Here is a 27,304-nt window from a genome sequence, read left to right as displayed (position 1 = left end):
TGTATTGTTGTTGTATTCGGGCATTGAATGTTTGCCTTTTATGTTTGGAATCTACCCTGAGTCCCTTTGGGGAGACAGAGTGGAATACAAATAAATTATTATTATTATTATTATTATTATTATTATTATTATTATTATATCTTCACTATATCTCCAGAGATTACTAACTCTGACCCTCTGAAGGCTGTTGGAGTAGAATTCCCATGAATATCTGACAGCATAGCCAATAGTGAGGAAACATGGGAATTGGACTCCAGATCATGACATCCTGGAGACTTGAAATTCTCAGACAGGAAGTTCTAAATTTATTGTATTGTTGAAGGCTTTCATGGCCGGAATCACTGGGTTGTTGTAGGTTTTTTCGAGCTATATAGCCATGTTCTAGAGGCATTTTCTCCTGAAGTTTCACCTGCATCTATGGCAAGTATCCTCAGAAGTAATGAGGTCTGATGGTAGTAGGAAAATGGGTTTATATATCTGTGGAATGCCCAGGGTGGGACAAAGGACTCTAAAGTTATTGTTCAGTGTTAGAAAACTCCAAGTCTTTTACTGAATTAAAAAGGAGCCCTGGTGGTGCAATGGGTTAAACCCTTGTGGCAGCAGGACTGCCGACCGAAAGGTTAGTGGATTGAATCCGGGGAGTGGAGTGACCTCCCATCTGTCAGCTCCAGCCTCCCATACGGGGACATGAGAGAAGCCTCCCACAGGATGGTAAAACATCCAGGTGTCCCCTGAGCAACGTCCTTGCAGACGCATAATTCTCTCACACCAGAAGCAACTTGCAGTTTCTCAAGTCGCTCCTGACATAAAAAAAAACCTGAATTAAAAATTACAAAGATCCCTAAGACAGAACAATGATAATCTATGTGGTATTGAACTGCTGCAACTGTGCAGCCTAAATACCTTCCTGGAGAGCTGTTGTGTGCCCACCCACCCAATCAAAGCCAGAACTCCAGTTGAAGAACTTTGGCATTGCTATTGAAGATACATCCTTTATTGCTCAAGTCACAAACAAGTCTATACCAAAGAGGAATTAGAGAAATTAGTAAAGCTGACTTTATTACTGATTAATCAAACAAAAGAGGAACATAGAGAGAGAGACTGAGAGAGAAAATGAGAGAGAGAGAGAGACAGGAAGGAAGACTCCAAACAATGTTACTCTTTATTAACTTTATAAACAGCAGCAGTAAGTTTTGGGGCAGCAGCCAAAGAACTGCATATGGTTCAAAACTATCACCAAACAAAGAGGGAAGACAACAATGTCTGGAGAGAAAAGGCTGATTATATCAACCACTCTCTCATGGGCTGCAGTTATTCACTACCTTGGGTCCAGAATGGACTTGGTAGCTGAGGGAAGCTTCTCCATTCTGTTAATAATAGTTGCATATTTCTTGCCATGTTTCTTTTAGCCAGTCAGCTCTTCCTTTTGCCCTCATTACACAGTGACCAGACCTACTGTTGTTTCCAAGGAGAAGGAAGGTAGAGAATGGCATGATCCAGTCCCTCCAGAATCACACACTAGTCCCTCTCTTACAAAATAGTTCACAATTTCTCTCATTTCCCTCCAAGGAAAAAGTTTTCTTTTATTAAAAGGAGAGATGCAAGAGGCCTCGGCGCTTGTCACTCCGTTGTCCTTGGTTGTTCAGGGCCCAAGGAGCTTCTTGAGGAAGGCTTCCAGTTGGTCCTCATCTTTTATCCCCACAAACTTGTCCACAACATCCCCATTCTTCATAGCTAGGACTGTGGGCACTGCAGACACCTAGGAACAAGGACACCAAAAGAAAGACACAAGGAAAATAATAGCTGTGCTTCACTGACCCGTGAACATCATTTCAAGAGGCAAAGCAAACATTAAAACAAAAGGTAGGCTCTTTCAAGAAGTCAATGATTAATGTTTCCTTACATTGGAGCAGACTTGGAGAATTTATCAGGTACACTTGATTCCTTTTTATTGTGCTTTTACCCTCACTGTTCCAGAGCCTGGAAAAGTTATTTTGGGGATGACAGGCCCTTGAATCTCCCTGGTAGTATAGGCACTGAGTATGCAAGCTAGGGACTATCAGAAGTTGTATCCCAAAAAATATAATGTAGCCAAGCCCTGCTGCCAGTCATTTAACTTTAGTGTGGAGTTCATATTTTGGGGAAATGAAATTTTGATAAAAAGGGAAATATCTTCTTTTATACCCAGGAATCTTCCAAGTTTCTGATACATTACTGTGACCCTTTCACATGAAAGCAGTGATTCCCAATTTTTTTGACCAGGGACCACTTTGATCAGGGGCTACTCTGAGCAGGGACCACTCTCCAATATTAGTACCAAAAGGGTTACGAATTGGTTTTTGATCAACTTTAGATTTGGTTTGGTTATTTGGGGTGATTATTCAGAAAATAATAATAATAATAATAATAATAATAATAATTTATTTCTAGACTGCCCTCTCTCCTCAAAGGGACTCAGCGTGGTTTACAGACAAAATAAGACAAATATTCAATGTCCTAAATAAGTACAAACACAATGTGAAGAATGTCTGCATTTTAGGAAGTGTCTGACAGTGAAATAGACTGCCGCAGAGGATGAGTTTCCTTTTTTAAGGTCTTTAAACAGGTTGGGTGGGTATATTTCGGGAGTGCTGTAGTGTTTACCTGAATGGTAGATTAGACTAGATGGTCTTTGCACCTCTATGATTCTTTCACAGCATTTTGAAATAGGGAAATAGCACATTTTATTCAATATAATGGTTCTGTTCCAAGAGTGTCAATGAAACTTGATATTCCTCAGTTTTGACATGCTGTCTCATTCAAGTTATATGCTGCTGAGATACCAAAAGCAATAGCAGCAGCCACTTGCAGTCCTATATACAATGTCCATCCTGCCTCTGCACTCATCTCCATTCAGGAACCTTCTCAATTTTCAGACCTAGACAAGTATGCCCAATGCAAAGGCTATCAGGATAAAGAACTTTTTTCTCCAACATTGGATAGACCACATCAGATCTGTTCCTGATACAGAACATATACCATCCAGTAGTTGCCATCTGCTCATTCACAGAAAAACATATTTAATAATCTAGAGCTGATTATCTTTCATGGGTAGTCAGCCTCTCCCCTCCCAACATCCCACTTGCCTCAGCACAATAAGAGGGTTTCGTGAGACCAGTTGCTCTTGTTGCCACGTGGTTTTAAGGCAACGGCGTAGTAATTGTGAGACTGCAGTCCACAGGTTGGGAACCACTGCACTAAAGCCATAGCTTAGTTAATAAAACCTCAGACTAAAAAGGTCCTTTTTACTAAGTCTTTTTCTGATAACCCAGCCCCTTCTCCTCCTCCTATTTGGGAGTTTGTTTTTAACTGGAATTGGGAGGATTGGAAATAACTGAAGAAACATACACTTTCACTTGCTGAAGTTGCAATGCCGTATCTACAGTAAACAGTGCAGTATCAGGCAAACCTACGCTATTTGTGTGTACTTGCCTACAACAGGCAGAGTGAAAACAATTGCCTCTAGAATCCCTTATTGAGTATATGTAAATATACTCAAATGTAAATATACTCAAAACAAAGGACAAGTGGGAAAACAAATTAGCCTGCCTGATCATCTACCCACAGCATGTTTAAAAAAAAACAACAACACACAGAGCTGTAAGTTTGGCTACCAAAATGGAAATCTAACAAAACTAGTGTCTGGTGAAAGAAAAATATTCTTTGGGTGCATGTGGTATGTCGTCTGTAGAAGGTTCACAAAGTTTGTATCTTCTTTTCCAAGGCTTACCTGACCTGGTAGTTTCATTTCCCATGCAATTACTGTTAGTTTTGAATCGAAACTTTGGTTTCGTAGACTTAAGTCCGCAAATGCTTATGCTACCTACTTCTTTCTCTCAGTTAGCATCAAAGGTGCTGCAAGATCCCTTTGCATACTGACCCACACTAACATGGATATGCCTTGGAATTTGGTGAAACATGTTGAACTGGACTTTTTTTTCTGTGGCAAAGTAACCGATCCCTACCCTTTCCATTTTACTTCTGCTTCTGTTACTAAAGTTTCTGTAAAAGACATAAAGCTCAAGGACACTTTACTTTCATAAACTGAGGCGCATTTGAATGTGTGTGTGTGTCTTTAACTCACTTGTCAACTTATGGTAACCTCATGAATTTCACAAGAGTTTTCTTAGGCAATGAATACTCAGATGGAGGGTTGCCATTTCCTTCCTCTGAAATGTAGCCAGCCTACAACACCTGGCATTCAGTCGCCCAATCAAGTATTAACCAGATATGGTGCAATTAGGGATAGTAAGGCCAAGTACTAAGGTAACAACAACAACGACAACGACAACAACAACAACTTTATATTTATATCCCGCCTCCATCTCCCCGAAGGGACTCGTGGCGGCTTACATGGGGACCAAGCCCAATATAAACAAAGGTTACAAAGTAACACTATTAAAAACATATAACAGTAAAATATATTAAAGTAATAAAACCAATAAAATATAAGACATCATAAAACATGAACCAAACATCAAACAACCAGTAGCCGAGAAAAGTGGGCATGTGCAGATTTGAGACTAATAGGGCAGGACAAGGGCTTGTGCAAACGCAAACTGTACAGCTGCGGATGGGAATAAAATGCTAGAGATTCAACCAGAAAATTAGGGCTAGGCAGACTTAATCAGCAGCAAAACCATTATTCAAAGGCACACTGGAATATCCAAGTCTTCAAGTCTTTCTGGAAGGTGGACAGGGTGGGGGCTAATCTAATCTCCCTGGGGAGAGTTCTAGAGCCGGGGGGCCACCACTGAGAAGGCCCTCTCTCTCATCCCCACTAACCGTGCTTGCGACTGAGGTGGGAGTGAGAGAAGAGCCTCCCCAGCAGATCTTAGAGCCGCGCTGGTTTGTAGAGGGAGATACAGTTACGAAGATAAGCAGGACCCAAACCGTTTAGGCCTTTATAGATAATAACTCGAACTTTGAATTGGGCCCGGAAACTTATTGGCAGCCAGTGGAGCTGCTTCAGTAGAGATGTAACTAGCTCCAGTTAACAACCTGGCTGTTGCCCTTTGCACAAGTGGCAGTTTCCGGGCCGTCTTCAAAGGCAGCCCCGCATAGAGTGCATTGCAGTAATCCAATCTGATGTAACTAAGGGGTGGACCATCAAGGCCAAGTCAGGCTTCTCAAAGTATGGTCACAGTTGGCGCACAATTTTTAACTGTTCAAAGGCTCTCTCGGCCACTGCTGACACCTGAGCATCAAGTGTCAGTGCTGAGTCCAGGAGGACCCCCATGCTGCAGACCCGTGTCCTCAGGGGGAGTGAAACTCCATTGAGCACAATCCCATTGAGCACAGGTTGCCACCCTACACCCTGATCAAACTCACGACTGACCAGGAGGACATCTGTCTTGTCTGGATTAAGCTTCAGCTTGTTAGCCCTCATCCAGTCCATCACAGCAGCCGGACACTGGTCCAGGATCCATGGGGCTTCCTTAGAATTAGGTGGAAAGGAGTACTAGAATTGAGTGTCATATGCATAGTACTATGCTATGCTAGTACTACGCTATGTGGTATGATTACACCCTAACAGCCATCCTATGGAATCCTGGGGTTTGCAGTTTATGGAGGTGTATTTATTTATTTGTTTATTTACAACATTTATATGCCGCCCTTCTCACCCTGAAGGGGACTCAGAGCGGCTTACAAGATATATACAAATATATTATATTATTAGCATAATACAATATCAGTATTATATATTACTATATTGTACTATACCATTATATTGTAATATTATTAGTAATATTACATGTAATATAAAATATATAATTATAATATCTTATTATTATTAGTAGTAGTAGTATTATATTGTATTAAATTATTGTATTATAAATATTATATGTATATACAATATATTATATTACATTATACTGTATTCTATTATTAGCATAGCGCAGGAGACAATTATTTAGAGTAATAATAATAAATAATAATAAACTTTATTTATATCCCCCCACCATCTCCCCGAAGGGACTCAGGGTGGCTTATTAGGCACTCCAGGGTGCACATATAATATACAACAGATAAAAATGGTACGCAAGTATAAAAGAAGTCACATAAAATTATAACAACAATCCCCATTCTCAATCTTAAATGCCTCACCAAACTACAACCCCTCCCCCATATTGCACATGATACAGCCATAACATGTAAAAGTGGAACCATAGTGCTATAATGCACACAAGAGTCCTAGTTCTGCAAAACCCAGTAAAGGCTACTACTACAGTTTCTCATGTTTTGAAGGTCTAGTTTCCTCAATTAGGCTTATCAGACTGACGATCAGGTTCCTTAAGTTAATAGTACTGGTTGAATATAAAAAGGCCCGAAGACAGGAATGATGAAACATCTTTCACAATGAAACACATCTGTTTCCTGGCCATTTTCTAAAAAGATTTAGACACCCTGCCCTTGTCCTCCCAGCACTGAAAATAATAGAATTCTTGACTGCTTAGGAAAGACTGGAAAGAAGGAGCAGACTTCACTGAAGGGTTAGACCACTACAATACTACACTTTAAAAACAGGGACAAGGAACACTTAGCCCTTAATATAGACCAGTGGTTCTTAACCTGTGGGCCACAGACCTCCAGTGGGCTGCAAAGATGAAAATCTGGTCCACGAGCCTCCTTCCTCTTTATTTCATTTTATTTATTTCTGCTTTTTTTGCACCACCTGCCACTCCTTCCCTGTCGCTGGCCATGGCATATGTTCTGTATCAGAAACTAGAGCTGATATGGTCTATCCAATGCAATTTTCTGAATCAGCACCCCAAACCAAATCTAAAGTTGACCAAAAACTGATACTAATGTTGGTCAAGTGGTCCCTTCTCAGTGGTGGCCCCTCGGCTGTGGAACTCCCTGCCCAGGGATATTAGATCGGCCCCCTCCCTCCTGACCTTTCGGCGAAGAGTGAAGACCTGGCTCTTCGAGCAAGCGTTTGGAACTTCAGTGTGATCAGATAAAACACAAAACTGGAATATGAACACGGAAAGGCTAAGATTATTTTTTATTTATTTACATTATTTCTATCCCGCCCATTTGAGCCCGAAGGCGACTCAGGGCGGTATACACAGTCGGCACAATTCAATGCCGAAGATGATGTAAATGGACGAGGAATTGGACTGGAAGACATTATTTTTATAGATTTATATAGTTTTTATAGCTGATGGTTTTATTATGTATTTATGATGTGATTTAATTGCTTTTAACCTATGTATGTATGTATGTGTGTGTGTGTGTGTGTGTGTGTGTATATATATATATATATATATATATATATATATATATATATGGGGCATCTGTTGCTGGTCTGTATGCCGCCCTGAGTCACCTTCGGGCTGAAATGGGTGGGATAGAAGTTACGTAAATAAATAAATAAAGGTTGGGAACCACTGCCATAAACATACTGGTTGTAGCTTCTGGGAGTTGAATTCTCTGGCATTTAGAGGGGCAAATGTTTTCTACCTGTGCTCTGAAAAGGAAGCTCTTAGACTGTTCATAAGTGCATAAAAACTCACCATATGAGGAGGTATGATTGTCTGTCACCTCTGACCACGTGTCAAGGAAATATTAACTATAAACACCTGGACATATTGGATCTTAAAATATGTCTCGAGGCTGGGGAGAAATCACCTATATCTATAGGGATATAGCTACCAAAAGGAAGCTTTTAAGCTGTTCCTTTTGGGCTGCCCATTATCTATTTCCAGTCCACATCTGCCATCAAGCTCCCATACCAAGAACAGTTCTGCAGAGGCTGCTATTAGGCCAAATAGTTTCCCCTTAACTGAGTGCACACAAGGAAGTGGGGCGGATATAAAATGAATGAAAACATATGCTTTCACATGTAGGATATACACGAAACATACAGAACAGGAGGAAGAGGTGTGCTGTTTAAATGGATGTAGGTGCAGAAACACCGCAAAAGATAAAGACCAGCTGTAATGTTGCTTTCTTCTGCGCAATACAATCCAGTGACAACAAATCGATTTTTGTGTGTCAGGAGCGATTTGAGAAACTGCAATTTGCTTCTGGTGTGAGAGAATTGGTCGTCCACAATTACATTGCTCAGGGGAAGTCCGAATGTTTAATCATCCTGCGGGATGACATGTATAAATATGTGGGGGAAACTCATAGAAAGGAGGGAACAGGCTTGTTTTCTGCTGCCCTGGAGACTAGTGCGTGGAACAATGCCTTTAAACTACAAGAAAGGAGATTCCATCTGAACATTAGGAAGAACTTATTTACTGTGAGAGCTGTTCAGCAGTGGAACTCTCTGCCCCAGTGTGTGGTGGAGGCTCCTTCTTTGGAGGCTTTTAAGCAGAGGCTGGATAGGCATCTGACGGGGTGCTTTGAATGAAATTTTCCTGTTTCTTGGGAGGGGGTTGGACTGGATGGCCAACAAGATCTCTTCCAACTTGGCATCCTTCCCTCATGGCAGATTCCATCAACCAATGCCATGCTGGTTGGAAGAGTCTATGGGCCTTTCCACACAGCCCTATATCCCAGAATATTAAGGCAGGAAATCCCACATTATCCGAGTGTGGACTCAGATAACCCAGTTCAAAGCAGATATTGTGGGATTTTCTACCTTGATATTCTGGGATATAGGGCTGTGTGGAAGGGACCTGAGAGCTATACTTTTCCAAATTCCAAACTGCTTGTTTTTTAAAATAGTAAAGGATCAGGCAAGAACAGGAAACTGGGAGTGAAGCAGAGGCAGCTCTCCTGGCTCAGACCAAATTCCTGCATTTACATTGCAAGCCCTGGAAACCACAAGCCCTGGCCCATATGATGAGTAAGCCCATGGAGAGGCCAGAGAATGGCCAGGGAGGCACTGGGAAATATTTCAGAAGGGGCTGACACATTCCACAGCTCCTCTGGCGCCCTTATCTGCAGACAGTGCAGCCACTGGGTCATGTCCCATCCTTATCTTGCATGCTGTCCATCCCAGGAATGCACTCTCTCATCAAACAACGCTCCCAGCTGCAAGGCATTTTGCTGCCATCAGCAATTTTCCACATGCAGATATCCTCGGCTCAAAGACAGCAGTTGGGAAAGTTACTTTTTTTGGGGGGGGGGGGGGAGACGGAGTACCAGTTTGGTCCCAAGGGGATGCTGGGAATTGTAAAAAAAACCAAAATGTAAAACTGTCTTCAAGCTTTGCTCAAAGGCCTCTTCAATGAGCACCACCCTTTCCTGTCTGTTGGCCAATGCAAAGCAGTTACTCAATAGGGTTACATCCAATGGTTAACCCAGGAAGGTATAATTAGGCAACAACCTCCCTCATGACCCCCCTTGCTCAAAATAAGAATTCAGCATGCAAATACTTGGATTTTTTTTTGGTTTGGTGTTCTAGTGACGCCTAGAGGTCAGTATGAATCTTTGTTATGAGCCTTGAAAAACACTCCTCTCTTTATTTGCAAGACTTTCAGTATTGGAAGAAGCAGGGCAGCTCATTTTACTGATGGAGACAAGTAGGATAACAACCATCAGTAGTGGTGCCACACAGACCTAGGATCCAATCCCCCTTTCCCATGGCCACGGTTCAGCTCCAGAGCATCCGGCTGCATAGGTAAAAGTAAAGGTTTCCCCTTGACATTAATTCTAATTGTGTCTGACACTGGGGGTGGTGCTCACCTCTATTTCTAAGCTGAAGAGCCAGCGTTGCCCATAGACACCTCCAAATTTATGTGGCCAGCATGACTGCATGGAGCGCCATTACCTTCCTGTCAAGGCAGTACCTATTGATCTACTCATATTTGTATGTTTTTGAATTGCTAGGTTAGCGGAAACTGGGCCTAATAGTGGGAGCTTCCCGGATTTGAACCACCAACCTTTCGGTCAGCAAGTTCAGCAGCTCAGTAGTTTAACCCGCTGCGTCACCAGTGGGTACTTCTGGCTACATAGTTTCGCCCAATATAGAATACCTATGATGGGCTAAGGATTTCTGGGTAGAGCAGCATAACATGATAAACGGATTTGACTCGTGTGCCATAGAGGCTTCACTGACTGCATACATGTGAGTAAGTTGACTGGAGACCACAAAAAGCTTTGAACAAGAAACAGCTCCTTTCTCAAGGCCCTTCCACACAGCCTTATAACCCAGAATTTAACTCAGGAAAAGAGATTTAAAGATGGGCTCAAAGCCAACCTTAAAAACTCTGGCATAGACACCGGGAACTGGGAAGCCCTGGCCCTTGAGTGCTCCAGCTGGAGGTCAGCTGTGACCAGCAGTGCTGCAGAATTTGAAGAGGCACGAGTGGAGGGTGAAAGAGAAAAACGTGCCAAGAGGAAGGCGTGTCAAGCCAACCCCGTCCGAGACCACCTCCCACCTGGAAACCAATGACCTCACTGTGGAAGAAGATGCAGATCAAGAATAGGGCTCCACAGTCACCTACGAACCCACCGCCAAGACACTGAACTTGGAGGGCCATCATCCTCGGACTACGAGGAATTGCCTAAGTAACCCAGAATATCAAGGCAGATAATCCACAATATCTGCTTTGAATATCTGAGTCTACACACACTATATAACCCAGTACAAAGCAGATAATGTGGGATTTTACACAGCTGTGTGGAAGGGGCTCCATCTCAAAAGTGGTACATGAATCCTATGTATAAATGACTGAGGGCCTTTTCACATAGCCATATAACTCAGAATATCAGGGCAGATAATCACAATATCTCCTTTGAATTGGATTATCTGTGTCCACACTGCAATATAATTCAGTTCAATGTGGATTTTATACAGCTGTGGGGAAGAAGCATGACGGCTACAGGTTGAGTCAGCTCCTTGCTCTACCTTTTTGGTAATCCCTATAGGAGCTGGTGGCACAACGGGTCAAACCGCTGACCTGCTGAACTTGATGACCCAAAGGTTGGTGGTTTGAATCCGGGGAGCACTGTTAGCTCCCACTATTAGCCGCAGCTTCAGCTAACCTAGCAGTTTGAAAACATGCAAATGTGAGTAGATTAATATGTACCACTTCTGTAGGAAGGTAATGGCACTATGCAGTAATGCTGGCTACATGACCTTGGAGGTATCTATGCACAACGCCGGCTCTTAGGCTTAGAAATGGAGATGAGCACCAACCCCCAGAGTCAGACACAACTAGACTTAGTATCTGGGGAAACCTTTACCTTTACCTATAGGAGCTACATATGAAGGACAGGTTTCTAGCCTGCAAGGGCAGAAGAATAGACTAAGGGAGCATCTATACTGCAGAATTAATGAAATCTGATACCACTTAAACTGCTGTGACTCAGGGCTATGAAATAATGTGAATTGTAGTTTTCTCTGCCAAAGTGTGCTGCCACCTTATCAAAATACAAATCCCACAATTCCACAGCTATTAAAGTGGTATCAAATTGTGTAAATGCTCCTAAAGGAACGGACATGGGCGGGAATGGCCCACTCCTTGAACAAACGGGGTATTTGTGCCAGGCAGAAAAATAGGCACTTTGGAGATGTCAAGCAAAGAGTCGCAGCAAGGCTGTCCTCCAGCAGCACAGCAGCAAAAGCACCAGGGCTTGGGTCAGAGTGTGTCCAAGTGCCTTCCCTCCTTGAAAATCAGAGAACAAAGCTCTGGCTTGTACAGAGTTGGAGTGAGTTCTTGTGAAGTCCTCCCACCCTTGGTTTCACAGCAGGAAACACTTCACGGATGGTTGCTCCGCTGGGACAGCTTGGAGCCAGGGCAGGCCAGGACCCATGTGAAGGAATGCAAAGGCATTCCAAGGCTCACAGAGGGGGTCTCTCCCCCTTCCTTCCTTCCTCCCTTCCTTCCTCTCCCTTTGAAAGAATCCATTGCTGCTCCAGCCCGGGGTTGTTGTGAAACTTGCAGCTGGGATGTTGCCTGCTGTCTTGTAAACAGAGGTGGGTGAGGGAGACAGAGAAGTGTGGGAGGCTTACTGGCAATCTGTAGAGAATCTACAGGAACAGAAAGAAGAAAGCCTTGAAAATCCCCAAAGGGGAGTCATTAAAAAAAAGGATCAAAGTATTTTAGGGTCCCTGGACAAAAAAGATCTCTTTGGCCAAATGAAGCTGAATTGTTCCTAGAAAATATTGCTGATCTACTTAGCCCAGTGTCTTATTTCTGAATAGAAGTAACTCTAAGACAGATGAATTCCTTAAAGTAGAGACTCTAGCAGTATCTTCTGACCTCTAGTGGAAGTAATGTGGCCATAATAGTATTTCTAGGAACTGTAGTTCAAAAATAGTAATGTTTTCAAGCTCTGGATCTGAACTCTCACTTAATGATAAATGAGGGGTTAAGAGGACTAAAGTCCCTTCTGCACTGCCATATAATCCAGAATATCAAAGCAGATAATCCACATTATCTGCTTTGAACTGGATTATCCGAGTCTACACCAGGCATGGGTAAACTTCGGCCCTCCGGGTGTTCTGGACTTCAGCTCCCACAATTCCTGGCCTCAGGTCCACTTAAGCGGCTGAGAGAGGAAAGGAAAGGGCCTGATGCCAGGAATTGTGGGAGTTGAAGTCCAAAATGCCCAGAGGGCCGAAGTTTGCCCATGCCTGGTCTACACTGCCATACAATCCAGTTCAAAGCCAATAATCTGGATTTTATATTGCAGGGCAGAAGGGGCCTAAGAGATCCCAGTTACAATTCGCATCACCCTTGAAATGTGTAAAAAGGAAATTTGTAACTTTTCTACAACATAAAAGCTGAAGTTCTGCCTGAAATAGTGAGAAGGGGGTTGGTCAAAAGCAGTGTTTCCCAAACTCTGGTCTTCCATATGTTTGGAACTTCAGTGCCCAGGATCCTTAATCACTGGTCGATGGCCAAGGATTTGAGGAGCTGAAGTCCAAAATACCCGGAATACCAGTTTGGGAAGCATTTGTATAGAGCAGTGGTTCCCAACCTGTGTTCTATGGACCACCAGTGGTCCATAAGAATGAAAATATGGTCTGCGGCCTCACAATTACTACACTGTTGCCTCAAAACCATGTGGCAACAAGAGTGACTGGTCTAATGAAACCCCCTTATAATGCTGAGGCAAGTGATGGGAGGAGAGAGGCTGGCTACCCACGATAGATTACTACTACCACATCAGCTCTAGATTATTAAATATGATTTTCTGTGGGCAACCAGATGGTGACTATTGGATGACATATTTTTGTATCAGAAACTAGAGCTGATGTGGTCTATCCAATGCAATTTTCTGAATCAACACCCCAACCAAACCAAATCTAAAGTTGACCAAAAACTGATTTGTAACTCTTTTGGTACTAATGTTGGAGAGTGGTCCCCGGTCAAAGTGGTCCCTGGTCAAGTGGTCCCTGGTCAAAAAAAGGTTGAGAATCACTAGTATAGAGAAAGGGAAGGCAATCTTGGCTGTATTGATGTTTCTGGATTATGGCTTCCAATCTCCTCCATTGCTAACAATATTAGCTGGAAATTGCAGTCCAACATCATCTGGAACATAATATACTCTCTACTATTGTAACTCTGTCAATTTTCTATGAACTGAATCTGAAAGCTAGAAAATTCCTTAAAAAAATGAAAAATATACTTACATTTTCCCCTTTAAAAGCTTTTAAAAGTTGTTTTGGTTATTTAAAGAAAGGTTTTGCAAAGGCTGTTTGCTTCCTGAAGTAAAATTTATGATCACCATTTGAAATTTTGCAGTCTTCCTGTCTACTAACTTAGGGACAGGGACTACGTGGTGCTCTGGATTTTGATGGACTGCAGCTCCTTTCACTTTTCTCTATTGGCTCTGCTAACCAGGGATCATGGAACAAGTAGTCATCCAAATCTAGAGGGCCCCTGGTTTCCCAATACTTGTTCTAAGCTATCCAAACCAGGCCAGTTTGCCTGTCTCTGCATCACCCTTCACTATCAAGTCAGCTCCCCCACAACTTCACTAGTTGATGGAAAAACCCATTCCTAAATTATCTTCCAGGGGATTATCTCTTTCTGTCTCCCCTCTAAGCCTTTCTTGGCCCCAGCAGAGCAGCATTCCTTCTGCAACGTCTCTTTTTCTAATTTATTGAATTACATCATGTCCCATCACCTTTCTATTTCATTTGGATACTAAACACTCTGGACAAGGATCTGCTCACAAGTGTTTTTTGCACAGTACCTAACACCCAACTGCTCTCCAGTAAGTGCTAAACTGCAATGCCAGGAAATTGCTTAGAAAGCGTGGTAAGCTATGAGCTTAGAAACCAGAGATAGCTATGGGCAAAAGTGCTAAACACCAGCATCTTAACATTCTCTGACTTCCACTTTCAACAAACTTTCTTACTTGGATCCCTACCAGATTGAGTAGTCTTGTTTCCCCAGACAAAAAAAATTCTGTATCTATTTTTGTGCCCATCTTTCAAAATTTACACACAGAAATGGATACTTCTGTTAACTGAGGTGCAGTTGTGTACATTTCTGAACTACAAGCATACTATTTGCCTTTTAAAAATGTGATACTTTGTAAATGCATTTTGCCCCAGGGAAAAATTGTAAGCTAATGCATGCATATATTTGTGACCATAAATGGCATTTAGTTCTCTTTTGTGCTTGGTGCTGAGGGTTAACCTTATGTTAATACAAGAACCTAACAAATTGCTCACCCATTATATACCTTACAACATCTCACAGAGAAATGCTGGGAAATGTGAGGCCAAGCAACAACAAGAGTGTGGTCCAGATGGCAAAAGTTATGCAGAGGAAAAATATACACAAGCTAGAAGAGACTGAAACTGTTAGCTTTTGCCTGAACCCCCTGCTAAGTTACCGCATATACTTGAGTATAAGCTGACCCAAATTTAAGACGAGGCAGCACAAAAAAACTGGGGAAACGGATTGACTCAAATATAAGCCCAGGATGGGAAATGCAGCAGTTACTGGTAAATTTCAAAATAAAGATAGATACCAATAAAATTACATTAATTTAAGCATCAGTAGGTTAAATGTTTTTGTTAATATTTACATAAACTGTAATTTAAGATAAGACTGTTCAATTGTGATTAAATCATTATTCTAACCTTCTTCAATATAAATGTGCTTATGTACCCTTCCAATAATAATGAGAGTGAAATAATAGATGTAATAATAATAATAATAATAATAATAATAATAGAGTAAAATAATGGAAATGTAATAACAGTAATAATAGCGTAAAATAATAAATGTAATAATAATAATAGAATAAAATTACGTAAATGTAATCATAACAATAATAAATAGAGCAAAATGGGTTGCTGTAAGTTTTTTGGGCTAAAAATAATAAATAAATGTAATAATAACTAGAGTAAAATAATAATAATAATAATAATAATAATAATATCACACAGTCCTAAATGCTTGGGAAGTGTTTGACTTGTGATTTTGTGATACAAGATCAAGCATATATATCATGTTTGCTGTGTCATGCTGTGTTTTTGTGGCAGTAAAATAATAATAATAATAATAATAATAATAATAATAAATAGAGTAAAATAATAAATGTAATAATAAGAATAATAACAACAGGGTAAAATAATAAATAACTTTGTCTTCAGTATAACCCGCTTTGGGGGGGGGGGGGCTTTTTCAGTCTAAAAAAAGGCAGAAAAACTTGTCTTATAGTCAACTATATATGGTAATTGGGTGCAAAGTACCTACTTAAAATTTTAAACTTAAAATTCAGTTTGCTTTGGACAAAGTAAGTTGAGGAAAAAGGAGAAAATTGGAGGAGAGCGAAACTGGGCTATGTTAAAAGCAGCTGAAAAAGAGGGATGACAGAGAATCAATTGGGATGATCTTTGACAAACTGGGACTACTGGAGGGCATGCAGCTGTTTGAGATTGTAGTTTTCTGCTCAGTATCCAAGATGTTCATTTCTATCTGTTCATACGCCCTTATTGCTCCATAGCAACGATTCCTTCTCAATCCAGGTATACTTTTAAAGAAAACAGATATAGAGACTTCTATTTTTTTTTTGCAAGCAAAAAGAATTTCCCCATTAATTAGGAAGATAGAGATTGGAACAAATAAGCATAAATCAGAAAGAAAACAGATAAAGAGACTTCTATATTTTGGCAAGCAAAAAGAACTTCCCCGTTAATTAGGAAGAGATTGGAACAAATAAGCATAAATCAGATTGGCTTCATAAAAATATCATATGCACATAGCAGTATGTGTGTGTTTCTAAGGAGCACATACCTCATATTCGAGGGCTAAATCTGTGTGATCATCAATGTCCACTTTTGCCATGAGCACCTTTCCCTGGTGCTTGGCCACCATCTTTTCTAGCCTAGGACCCAGGATCTTGCAGGGACCACACCACCTCCAAGCAAAGAAAAAAAAGGGTTTAATTGGAAAGAAGATAGCACTTTCCAAAACACATGGAACACTTTTCTGATCTTAACTGGTGTATATACCTGAAACTGGTGTATATACCTAAAATTTTCCAGTGTTGCTAGACCAGTGGTTCTCAACCTGTGGTCCATGGGCCACCAGTGGTCCACAAGAACAAAAATATGGTCTGTGGCCTCACCATTACTACACCGTTGCCTTGAAACCATGCGGCAAGGAGAGCCGCATGGTTTCAAGAGAGCCATGCGGCAGTGTTTTTATGAGTGATGGTCACTCGTTGGCCCGATAGGTGCATTGTGTCCAAATCTGGTGTCAATTCGTCCAGTGGTTTTTGAGTTATGTTAATCCCACAAACGAACATTACATTTTTATTTATATAGATTACACGACTATTGTGCATATATCCAAAGCCAGATAATCAGATAATCATATTCATCAATCCAGAGCCAATTCCAACTGTATTGCACAGATAATTATGCTGGGCCAAATGCTTGCTCCCAAAGCCAAGTTTTCATTTGTTTGCAAAATGAAATGAAGAGAATATGGCTCCCTTGGTTGCTAAGCAGCAGCTGACATGCTTTCTCGCTTCTTTCCTCTCCCTCAACCTTTTAGGCAAACAAAAAATGTCAGAGTCACGCAAGAGCTGTTATAATGGCACAGACCAAACAAGTTAAACTTTGATTTTCTACTGTTCTGATCCAAAGGTCAAGTAGCTTCATTAATTTTTTATAGAGTTTGTTTACTGCTAGGAAATATCCCTTGTAATAATGTCAGCTGGATCTGGGTCCTCTAGAACAGCAAGCACAAACACAAAAATATGCATAAAATTGAACAAAAATGCCTGGTATTTGCTACCCAGGGCAGAACTCAGGAATGAAGAAGAAAGGCAGATGGGGACACACATTGCCTGTATTTCTTCAGTTCTAAGATGCGTTTACCCCCCTATATAAACATCTCTAAGAATGGGGGGCATCTTATAATCACTAGTCGTTTTTTTTTATTATTTACTAGCCATCCCCTGCCACACATTGCTGTGGCCCAGTCTTATGATCTGGAAAACAAAGTAATGAGAAAGTGTTGGTTTCTAATATATGTAATTTCTTTATGCTTGTGGGTAACTGTATTTCTTGTTTCTTTGTCAGTTTTGATGTAGAAATTGTCTGGTTTACCTACTCTACAACATGCAATATAGCCCTTCTTTAGGGGCCCCTTTCAGATCTATGATACTATATCTGTCATATATATGTGTGTGAGTGAATCCTATCTATCTATCTATCTATCTATCTATCTATCTATCTATCTATCTATCTATCTATATCTATGGTGGGATGGCTCTTTGTCAGGAGGGCTTTGATTATGTTTTCTTGCCCTGGTGAAGGGAGTTTGACTGGATGGCCTTCAGGCAGCATTTCTCAACCTGGGAGTCTGGACCACTGGGGGGGGGGGTTGCGAGTGGGTGTCAGAGGGGTCGTCAAAGACCACCAGAAAACACAGTATTTTCTGTTGGCCATGGAGGTCCTGTGAGGGAAATTTGACCCAATTCTATCATTGGTGGGGTTCAGAATGCTCTTTGATTGTAGGTGAACTATAAACCCTAGCAACTGAAACTCCCAAATGTCAAGGTCTATTTCCCCCAAACTCCATCTGTGTTCATATTTAAGCATATGGAGTAGTCGTGCCAAGCTTGGTCCAGATCCTTCGTTGTTTGAGTCCACAGTGCTCTGGATATAGGTGAACTACAACTCCAAAACTCAAGATCAACGTCCACCAAACCCTTCTAGTGTTTTCTGTTGGTCATGGGAGACCTGTGTGCCAAGTCTGGCCCAATTCTATCATTGGTGGAGTTCAGAATGCTCTTTGATTGTAGGTTAACTATAAATCCCAGCAATTACAACTCTCAAATAACAATATCATTTTTTGAGCTATGGTCACTCCTTGGGTTAGTAGGCATTTTGTGGCCAAATTTGGCGGCAGTTCGTCCAGTGGATTATGAGTTAGGATGCCACTCAAAACGAACAGAGCAGTTTTATATATATTGATAAATTAATAGAGCTTTTTCTGTTGGTGACCTTATTTATTTATTTATTTATTTATTTATTTATTTATTTATTTACTGTATTTATATACCGCCTTTCTCATCCCTGAGGGGACTCAAGGCGGTTTACAACATAGTAATGGTAAAAATTAAATGTCAACATACAGTACACAAAGAAATTATAAGCAGGCCTTTCCATGTTTTGAGAAAAGACTTGGGGGGGGGGGGGGACTGGACTGGCACTCCCCAAATCCTTGTCAGTATGGCCAGTGTCCAGGCTGACAGGGAATTCTGGAAGTAGCAATCCCAAAATATAATGTTGCCAAGCTCTGGTTTTAAATCAAGAAGAAAAACACCTCCTGTACTTACTGGGCATGGAAGTCAATCACCACTGGCTTTTGGCTTTTCAAAACTCGGTCTTGGAAGTCATCCCCGTCTTGGACGTTAAAGGTGTTCCTGAAGACCTGAGTGGTGGAAAATGTCCTTCTTGCTGCAGGTGTGTCAGTAAAGGAAAGCGGCTCGTGCCTGGCAACATTGTATGGCACAGCGGAAACCCGGCATAGGAGCAGAGAAGTTTGAGGACTAAATGGCCTTGAGAGGTGCCTGGCAGAGAGGGACATGAACGGTCTCAGAAGTTTATGGGCCATCTGCAAAAGAAACCACATAATCATCACAAGGGAGATGCAATAACCAATGTGGACACTTTGCCATTCCTGGCAAATGCATCACATTTGTGCATTCCTTGCTCCGGTCTAAGTCTTTATTACACTATTTCATAGCCACTTTCCTATTCCATTGGATTTCAACTAGATCTAGTTCACACTATCCAAGTAATTGTTTCCAATTTAGGTTGACTAAACCAATTCTTAAAGGGCCCCAGTGGCAGGAGGTTAAACCCTGAGCTGCGAACTTGTTGACCAAAAGGTTGACGGTTTGAATTCAGGGAGCGGGATGAGCTCACACCGTTAGTCCCAGCTCCTGTCAACCTAGCAGTACAAAAACATGCAAATGTGAGTAGATCAATAGGTACTGCTTTGGCAGGAAGGTAACAGCGCTCCATGCAGTCATGCCGGCCACATGACTTTGGAGGCATCTACGGACAACGCTGGCTCATCAGTTTAGAATTGGAGATGAGCACCCCCCCAGAGTTGGACACAACTAGATTTGATGTCAAGGGGAAACCTTTACTTTTAACCCAATACTTACTACATTTTCCCATGGCAAGTAGTTTCTTATTCATGTTCTTTGACTTGCAATGCCCCTTATAGATGCTGTGTGCTATCTCTGATACACTAATGATACATTTTTAGGATACAGGGCTGAATGTGGCCAGCCGTACCATTTATGTGGCCCTCCAGATGCTGGACTACAACTCCTGTACTCCTCATCATTAGACATCAGGAGTAAAGGTGATGGGATTCAAGATACAGCAACATCTGCCTGCTGTTTGTTCTGTTTAGTCAAGAGAGTAGGGTTTGAATGTAGATGAAAGGCTTGTGGACAGGATGTCTGATATTTCCCAACTTCAGAATCACAAGTGTTGTTGGACTGTAATTCCCATTATCCCCATCTGCATGACAGATAAAAAATGATGAGAGTTGTTATTGTTGTATAACATCTGGGGACCCAAACTGGATAAAAACTAAAGCGTATTGATGAGTATGTAAAAAAAAAAATACAGTTGGTCCTCTGTATTCACAGATTCTCCATCTGTGGATTCATAAACCCTTTGGAGGCAATCATAAGATTGATGTGGCCCTCAATGAAAGTTTGACATTCCTGGACTAGCGCATCAAGAAACTCTAATATAAATAATAACATTTCCAGGCTGTGTTTATTGCAGATCTAACAATATCCCCTACTCTTATTTCTGTAGCTCAGATTCACTATTCCATCTGAGTGTTTCAATGTGGCAAAACAATTCAGAATTCTTTTCTGCTTTCGTAACAACTTGCAAAGCGCAACTGTTTTTAATGCCTGTAAGCAACTTGTTCAACGAGTTCTCGACCGCCTCTTGGTGGAGCTCAAGTTACAACTAACTGCCATAGCTGTTTATTCTTTGTGTAATATATAGTCCTTCAATTTGGACTTGTAGTACTACCAAGCACCTCTATTATATGGAGCCCCCGGTGGCGCAGTGGGTTAAAGCCATGTGCCGGCAGGACTGAAGACCCACAGGTAGCAGGCTCAAATCCGGGGAGAAGCGGATGAGCTCCCTCTATCAGCTCCAGCTCCTCATACGGGGACATGAGAGAAGCCTCCCACAAGGATGATAAAAACATCAAATCATTTGGGCGTCCCCTGGGCAACGTCCTTGCAGACAGCCAATTCTCTCACACCAGAAGTGACTTGCAGTTTCTCAAGTCACTCCTGACACAACCAACCAACCTCTATTATAGCTGCGACAGTAATATAAACTGTGGCAGCTGAAAAAAAAAAAAGAAGTAAATTGTAGCAGTTTAAAAAGCCAACGGGATTTTGGCCTGCATAAATAGGAGTCTAGTGTCTAGATCCAGGGAAGTCATGCTACTCCTCAGTTCTGCCTTGGTCAGACCACGCCTGGAATCACATTGTGTCCAATTCTGAGCACCACAATTGAAGGGAGATGTTGACAAGCTGGAATGTGTCCAGAGGAGGGTGACTCAAATGATCAAGGGTCTGGAGAACAAGCCCAATGAGGAGAGGCTTAAAGAGCTGGGCATGTTTAGCCCACAGAAGAGAAGGCTGAGAGGAGACACGATGAGGGCCATGTATAAGTATGTGAAGTCATGGGGAGGAGGGGGCAAGTAGTTTTCTGCTGCCCTGGAGACTAGGACACAGAACAATGGCTTCAAACTACAGGAAAGGAGATTCCACCTGAAGATGAGGAAGAACTTCCTAACTGTGAAAGCTGTTCAGCAGTGGAACTCTCTGCCCCAGAGTGTGGTGGAGGTTCCTTCTTTAGAGGCTTTTAAACAGAGGCTGGATGGCCATCTGTTGGGGGTGCTTTGAAGGTGATTTTCCTGCTTCTTGGCAGGAGGTTGGTCTGGATGGCCCATGAGGTCTCTTCCAACTCTAATTCCCCCTCAGCCGCTTAAGTGGCTGAAGGTTAAAAGGAAGGGGCCTGAGGCTGTTAGGAATTGTGGGAGTTGAAATCCAAAACACCTGGAGGGCCCAAGTTTGCCCATGCCTAGTGGGTAAACTAAATGAATTGGCCTTTCTAACCATAATTCCTAGCCCTCCTAGCTATAACCCATTCTCAAGTCTTGCATTTTACTATTGTCGCTGCCCTGGAGCTGTACTGTATTAATCTGACTTGGCCCTTTCAGCCTTAATGCATTACCTATCTCTCGCACTTTACCATCAGCCCTTGTTTTGGGCAGTCGTATTGCAGAAGCCTTCTCTCGCTTCTCAACTTGGGAACATCCATTATGCTCGGCTAATGGTTGTTGTATGATGAATTATGTTTTAAATTATGTGTTATAATGTCTGTCTATGTATTTTATTTTGTGTTTTTAAACTCTGTTTGACTGGGCTTAGACCTCATGGAAGCCGCCCTGAGTCCTTTCAGGGAGATGGTGACGGGTGGCAAAAATAAAGTTATTATAATACTATTATGAGAATTCTAGAGCCAGAGAAGCAGATGGCGAAAACAGAAGAATGGCCTGCCACGGGGAAGTGTGCTTGCTCCGTCAATGTTCAACATTTACACAAATGACCAGCCACTGCCAGAAGGGACAGAGAGTTTCATCTATGCTGATGATCGCGCCATCACCGCTCAAGCAGGGAGCTCTGAGGTGGTTGAACAGAAGCTTTCCAAATCTTTAGGTGCCCTTACTGCCTATTACAGGGAAAACCAGCTGATCCCTAATCTATCTAAAATGCAAACATATGCTTTTCACCTTAAGAACTGACAAGCATATCGAGCTCTGAGGGTCACCTGGGAAGGTATCCCACTGGAGCATTGCAGCACACCCAAATACCTGGAAGCTACCCTGGACTGTACTCTGACTTACAAGAAGCACTGTCTGAATATCAAGCAAAAAGCAGGTGCTAGAAATAATATCATATGAAAGCTGATTGGTACAACCTGGGGATCACAACCAGATACAGTGAAGACATCTGCACTTGCGCTTTGCTACTCTGCTGCTGAGTATGCATGCTCAGTGTGGAACACATCTCACCACGTTAAAACAGTGGATGTGGTTATCACAGGCTGTCTGCGCCCTACACCACTGGAAAAATTACACTGTTTAGCCAGTATTGCATCACCTGACATCCGCCGGGAAGCAGTAGCCAATAATGAAAGGACCAAGGCAGTGACATCTCGGCCCATCCCCTGTTCAGATATCAGCCAGCAGGCCAATGCCTTAAATCAAGAAATAGTTTTCTAAGATCTACAGAGATACTCACAGGAACACCTCAGCAAGCGAGAGTCCAAAAGTGGCAGGCTCAAACCCAGAACGTCAATCCATGGCTGATACCAAATGAGAGAAACTCCCTCCTGGACACACAGAAAACTGGGCAACTTGGAAGGCGCTGAACAGACAGTGCTTTCTCATCACGAGATGCAGAGCCAACCTTAGGAAATGGGGCCACAAAGTGGAGTCCACGACATACACATGAGCCCTGCCACATGTACAATGGAGGACCTTCTTATAGCAACACCAGAGAGAGACTGCAAGTGGCCAGCTACTGGTCAAAGGACATTTAGTATAATGCCAAGTTTTTAAACTTTGTGTTTTTAAATACATTACAACTGTACCCTTGGTTTGCTCCTGATACGATAAATAAATTATGGGAGGAAAAGCAGAGTAACCATTATATTAAAAATATTTAACAACATCATCATTTTGTTCAACAGATGTCAGTTTTTTCCATTAGTAACATTTCCCATTTTTAAATATATCAATCTCCAGATTCCCTCCTACTCTCCGATCCTGATCGGTATCAATCCATACACTTCCTACAGGCCCTCCTCCTGCCAAATGTAGATGCACCCACGGTCCAATTAATGTAGTCTGACACCACGTTAACTACATTGGCTCAAGTTTGCCCATTCCTGGTGTAGATGAACCTTTAGTTTCAATTCTGGAGGGGAAAGGTAGGGTAATACCCATAATATTAAAATATTTATATTAACAACAACATCATTTTGTTCAACAGATGTCAGTTTTTCCATAAGTAACATAAGACTTTGTATTTCTAGGTGCAAAGATTACTGCAGATGCAGACTGTGGCCAGGAAATCAGAAGACGCTTACTTCTTGGGAGGAGAGCAATGTCCAGTCTCGATAAAATAGTGAAGAGTAGAGACATCAGACTGGCAACAAAGATCCGTCTAGTCAAAGCCATGGTATTCCCTGTAGTAACCTATGGATGTGAGAGCTGGACCTTAGGGAAGGCTGAGCGAAGGAAGATCGATGCTTTTGAGCTGTGGTGTTGGAGGAAAGTGCTGAGAGTGCCTTGGACTGCGAGAAGATCCAACCAGTCCATCCTCCAGGAAGTAAAGCCCGACTGCTCACTGGAGGGAAAGATACTAGAGACAAAGTTGAAGTACTTTGGCCACATCATGAGGAGACAGGAAAGCCTAGAGAAGACAATTATGCTGGGGAAAGTGGAAGGCAAAAGGAAGAGGGGCCGACCAAGGGCAAGATGGATGGATGGCATCCTTGAAGTGACTGGACTGACCTTGAGGGAGCTGGGGGTGGTGACGGCCGACAGGGAGCTCTGGCGTGGGCTGGTCCATGAGGTCACGAAGAGTCGGAGACGACTGAACGAATGAACAACAACAACAACATTTCCCATTTTTTAAAATATCAAACTCCAGATTCCCCCAATTCTGATCAGTTCTCAATCTTGCAGCACAACAACACAGATAAGCAGATCTTTATGATTTAACGCTTCATAGTTGTCACAAAATATTGGGGGGCAGAGAGAAATCTATTTGGGGTTCGATAAGAACTGCTTGGCTGAGTGATGAATTTACTGCAGTACTTGCGCATGCCCTTCCTACAGGCCCTCCTCCTGCCAAATGTAGATGTACCCGAGGTCCAGTTAATGTAGTCTGACACCACTTTAACTACATTGGCTCAAAGCTAGGGGATCCTGGGATGTGTAGTTTGGTGAGACACAAGCACTTTGTGGCAGAGAAGCCAAAAGACCTTGTAGAAAAGGGAGGGGGGAGGAAACACAACTCCCATGTTTCCCTAACACTGAACCAGAGCAGGTAAAGTTGTACCAAACTGCATTAATTCAACAGTGTGGACATACCCTCGGACTAATCAACATCCCCTTCTCACCTTTCACGCCCCCGAAGCGTTCCTCGCACAGGAATCCTACGGAACCGAAAGCTCAACTATCTTAGCAGCTCATTGGCTGGAGAAGGAGTTTCTTCCTTGGCGGTTGGCTAGCGAAAAGGAGGCTTCCAGAATTCTAGAAAGCGATTGGCTAAGGCGCGCAGAATGTTCGCATCCTCTGCCTCTATTGGCTAAGACGGCTGTACTTCCTAACGTCGTGTAACTTTTTCCCCCTTTGCCTGGATGCTGATTGGCTGTTGGGGAGGCCTGACCTTGCTTCAGAGCCTGATTGCGCCAATAGAAAGCGCCTACTTTCAGTGAGGTCAGCGTTTCCAGTGTCTGTCCTTGACATTTTGGAGATTTGTCAACTGAGCTTGTTTGGCGGCGTGGTTTTGACTATAACTCAGTTAAATCACAACTTATGCATTCATCAGTGGGTGCGTCTATATCTTAGAATTAATGCTGTAGAATTAATGGCATGGCTCGATGCTGGGGAATCATAGGAGTTGTAGTTTGGTGAGGCACCAGCATCCTGGCAGAGAAGGCTAACGACCTTGTAGAACTACAACTCCCATGATTCCATAGCATTGAGCCATGGCTGTTAAAGTCGTGTCGAACTGCGTTAATTCGACAGTGTAGGTCAGGGGTCCTCAAAATGCTTAAACAGAGGGTCAGATCACAGTCCCACAAACTGTTGGAGGGCCAGATTATAATTTGAAAAAAGCATGAATGAATTCCAATGCACACTGGACATATCTCATTTGTAGTGCAAAAAACATTTAAAACAATACAATCATTAAAATGAAGAACAATCTTAACAAATATAAACTTTATTTATATTATATAAGATATAATACTATATATTATATAATATATATATCATACACACACATATATATTATATAATATATAGTATTATATCTTATATAATAGATAATACTTCATCTTATTGATGGGAAGCTTCCCACCAGAGTGGAAATCATCTATTGGACAGATGGCAAACTATTTAACCTCAGCAGACTGACAGCCAAAATACCTGTCTGACCGCATCTCGGCCTATGAGCCCACGAGGACTTTGAGATCGTCCGGGGAGGCCCTTCTCTCGATCCCGCCTGCCTCACAGGCACGCCTGGCGGGGACGAGGGATAGGGCCTTCTCGGTGGTGGCTGTGGAACACCCTCCCTGTAGACATCAGACAGGCGCCCTCCCTTATGACATTCCGCAAGAGACTAAAGACGTGGTTGTTTAAGAAGGCGTTTGACTAAGTGCTACAACAATTGGCAATGATGATTGGAACGGAATATGGATAACGAGATTGGATTGTGATTCTATGATGAGACGTCGCGAATGATTTAGTGCAATTGTATCATTGATAGTGATGTTATTGTTGTTTGTGATATTGCCTTTATTGTAAATTGTTTTTATATGTTGTACACCGCCGTGAGTCGCCCTAGGGCTGAGAACGGCGGTCTACAAGTGCAGTAAATAAATAAATAAATAAATAAATTTATATAATGTACTGCAATATGATAATAATAATAATATATTTATATATTTACATTACTTGTAATATTACTAATGTTGAGACTCAGCATTCTGGCACCATACCTACTACTAGTAGTAGGAGAAGAAGAAGGAGTGATGCAGAAGCAGAGGAGATTTGCATCTCAATTGCTGTTTAAGACAATCTGTGTTCTGTGGGTCGCGACAACTAATGATATTACGATATAGTGGTATGGTGCAATATAGCAATGTTTAATGCTGATATTGTACTATGCTAATAATATATTGTATGTAATATACATTGCAAGCCGCTCTGAGTCTCCTTTGGGGTGAGAAAGGCAGCATATAAATGTCGTCCGTCACACACACACACACACACACACAAGTCTTTCATTGGGAAGTATGGGCCTGCTTTGGGCTGATAAAATAGGGTTGTTGTTGTTGTTGTGTGCTTTCAAGTAATAGAATCCTAGAATCCTAGAGTTAGAAGAGACCCCGTGGGCCATCCAGTCCAACCCCTTTCTGGCAAGAAGTAGGAAAATTTCGTTCAAAGCACCCCCGATAGATGGTCATCCAGCCTCTGTTTAAAAGCCTCCAAAGAAGGAACCTCCACCACACTCTGGGGCAGAGAGGAGGGTGGAGGAGGCTCCTTCTTTGGACATCATTTCAGATTTAGGGTGACCCTCAGCGAGGGCTGGGAAAATGACCTTGGAGGGCCATATCCAGCCCCCAGGCCTTAATTTGAGGACCCCTGGTGTAGATCCACCCAGTAACTGAGTCTTTCAACATATCATTCCATGTCTGTTCTAAAGAACAGTCAAATATCTATTTTAAAATGTTGCCCATTACAATAAAGTTACAAATCTCAGTTAAATCAAATACTATATTATGAATGCCAAAACTCAAAAACTATACATTTTTTTAAAAGTGTGCATCCACATTGTAGAATTAATACTTTGACATTGTCCTGGCTCAATGCTATGGAATCATGGGAGTTGTAGTTTGACAAGTGACCAATTTAAGGTGGAATCAGATGTCAAACAGGGATGTGCTATTGCCCCAAGCTTATTTTCCATTTTTCATTGCTATGATACTTCATCTTATTGATGGGAAGTTTCCCACCAGAGTGGAAAT

The 27,304-nt window shown here is 42.1% G+C and overlaps 1 protein-coding gene across 1 annotated transcript; it reads right to left on the bottom strand.

Moving 5' to 3' along the window:
- Nucleotides 1-1,042: 1,042 nt before the first annotated feature.
- On the bottom strand, nucleotides 1,043-24,783 carry TXN2 (thioredoxin 2). Its single transcript, XM_060776976.2, has 4 exons — nucleotides 24,671-24,783; nucleotides 18,760-19,037; nucleotides 16,203-16,326; nucleotides 1,043-1,759 (listed from the first exon to the last, which is right to left on the bottom strand). The coding sequence occupies exons 2-4, from the start codon at nucleotides 19,035-19,037 to the stop codon at nucleotides 1,643-1,645; spliced, it is 519 nt and encodes a 172-aa protein (XP_060632959.2). The 5' UTR covers nucleotides 24,671-24,783; the 3' UTR covers nucleotides 1,043-1,642.
- Nucleotides 24,784-27,304: the final 2,521 nt, after the last annotated feature.

This window comes from Anolis sagrei, chromosome 5, assembly GCF_037176765.1.
Source record: "Anolis sagrei isolate rAnoSag1 chromosome 5, rAnoSag1.mat, whole genome shotgun sequence".
NCBI classification, from domain to species: domain Eukaryota; kingdom Metazoa; phylum Chordata; class Lepidosauria; order Squamata; family Dactyloidae; genus Anolis; species Anolis sagrei.
The sequence above is the reverse complement of the archived record's forward strand: the minus strand, read 5'-3'. Positions and strand labels throughout refer to the sequence as shown.

What these genes read in the sequence shown, in the direction of transcription:
- TXN2 (XM_060776976.2), bottom strand. Translation starts at nt 19,037, where the DNA reads ATGGCCCATAAACTTCTGAGACCGTTCATGTCCCTCTCTGCCAGGCAC. An exon ending in GTGATTGACTTCCATGCCCA is followed by an intron (nt 16,327 to 18,759) that starts GTAAGTACAGGA and finishes CTTTGCTTGGAG; the next exon opens with GTGGTGTGGTCCCTGCAAGA. An exon ending in ATTTAGCCCTCGAATATGAG is followed by an intron (nt 1,760 to 16,202) that starts GTATGTGCTCCT and finishes CCTTGTTCCTAG; the next exon opens with GTGTCTGCAGTGCCCACAGT.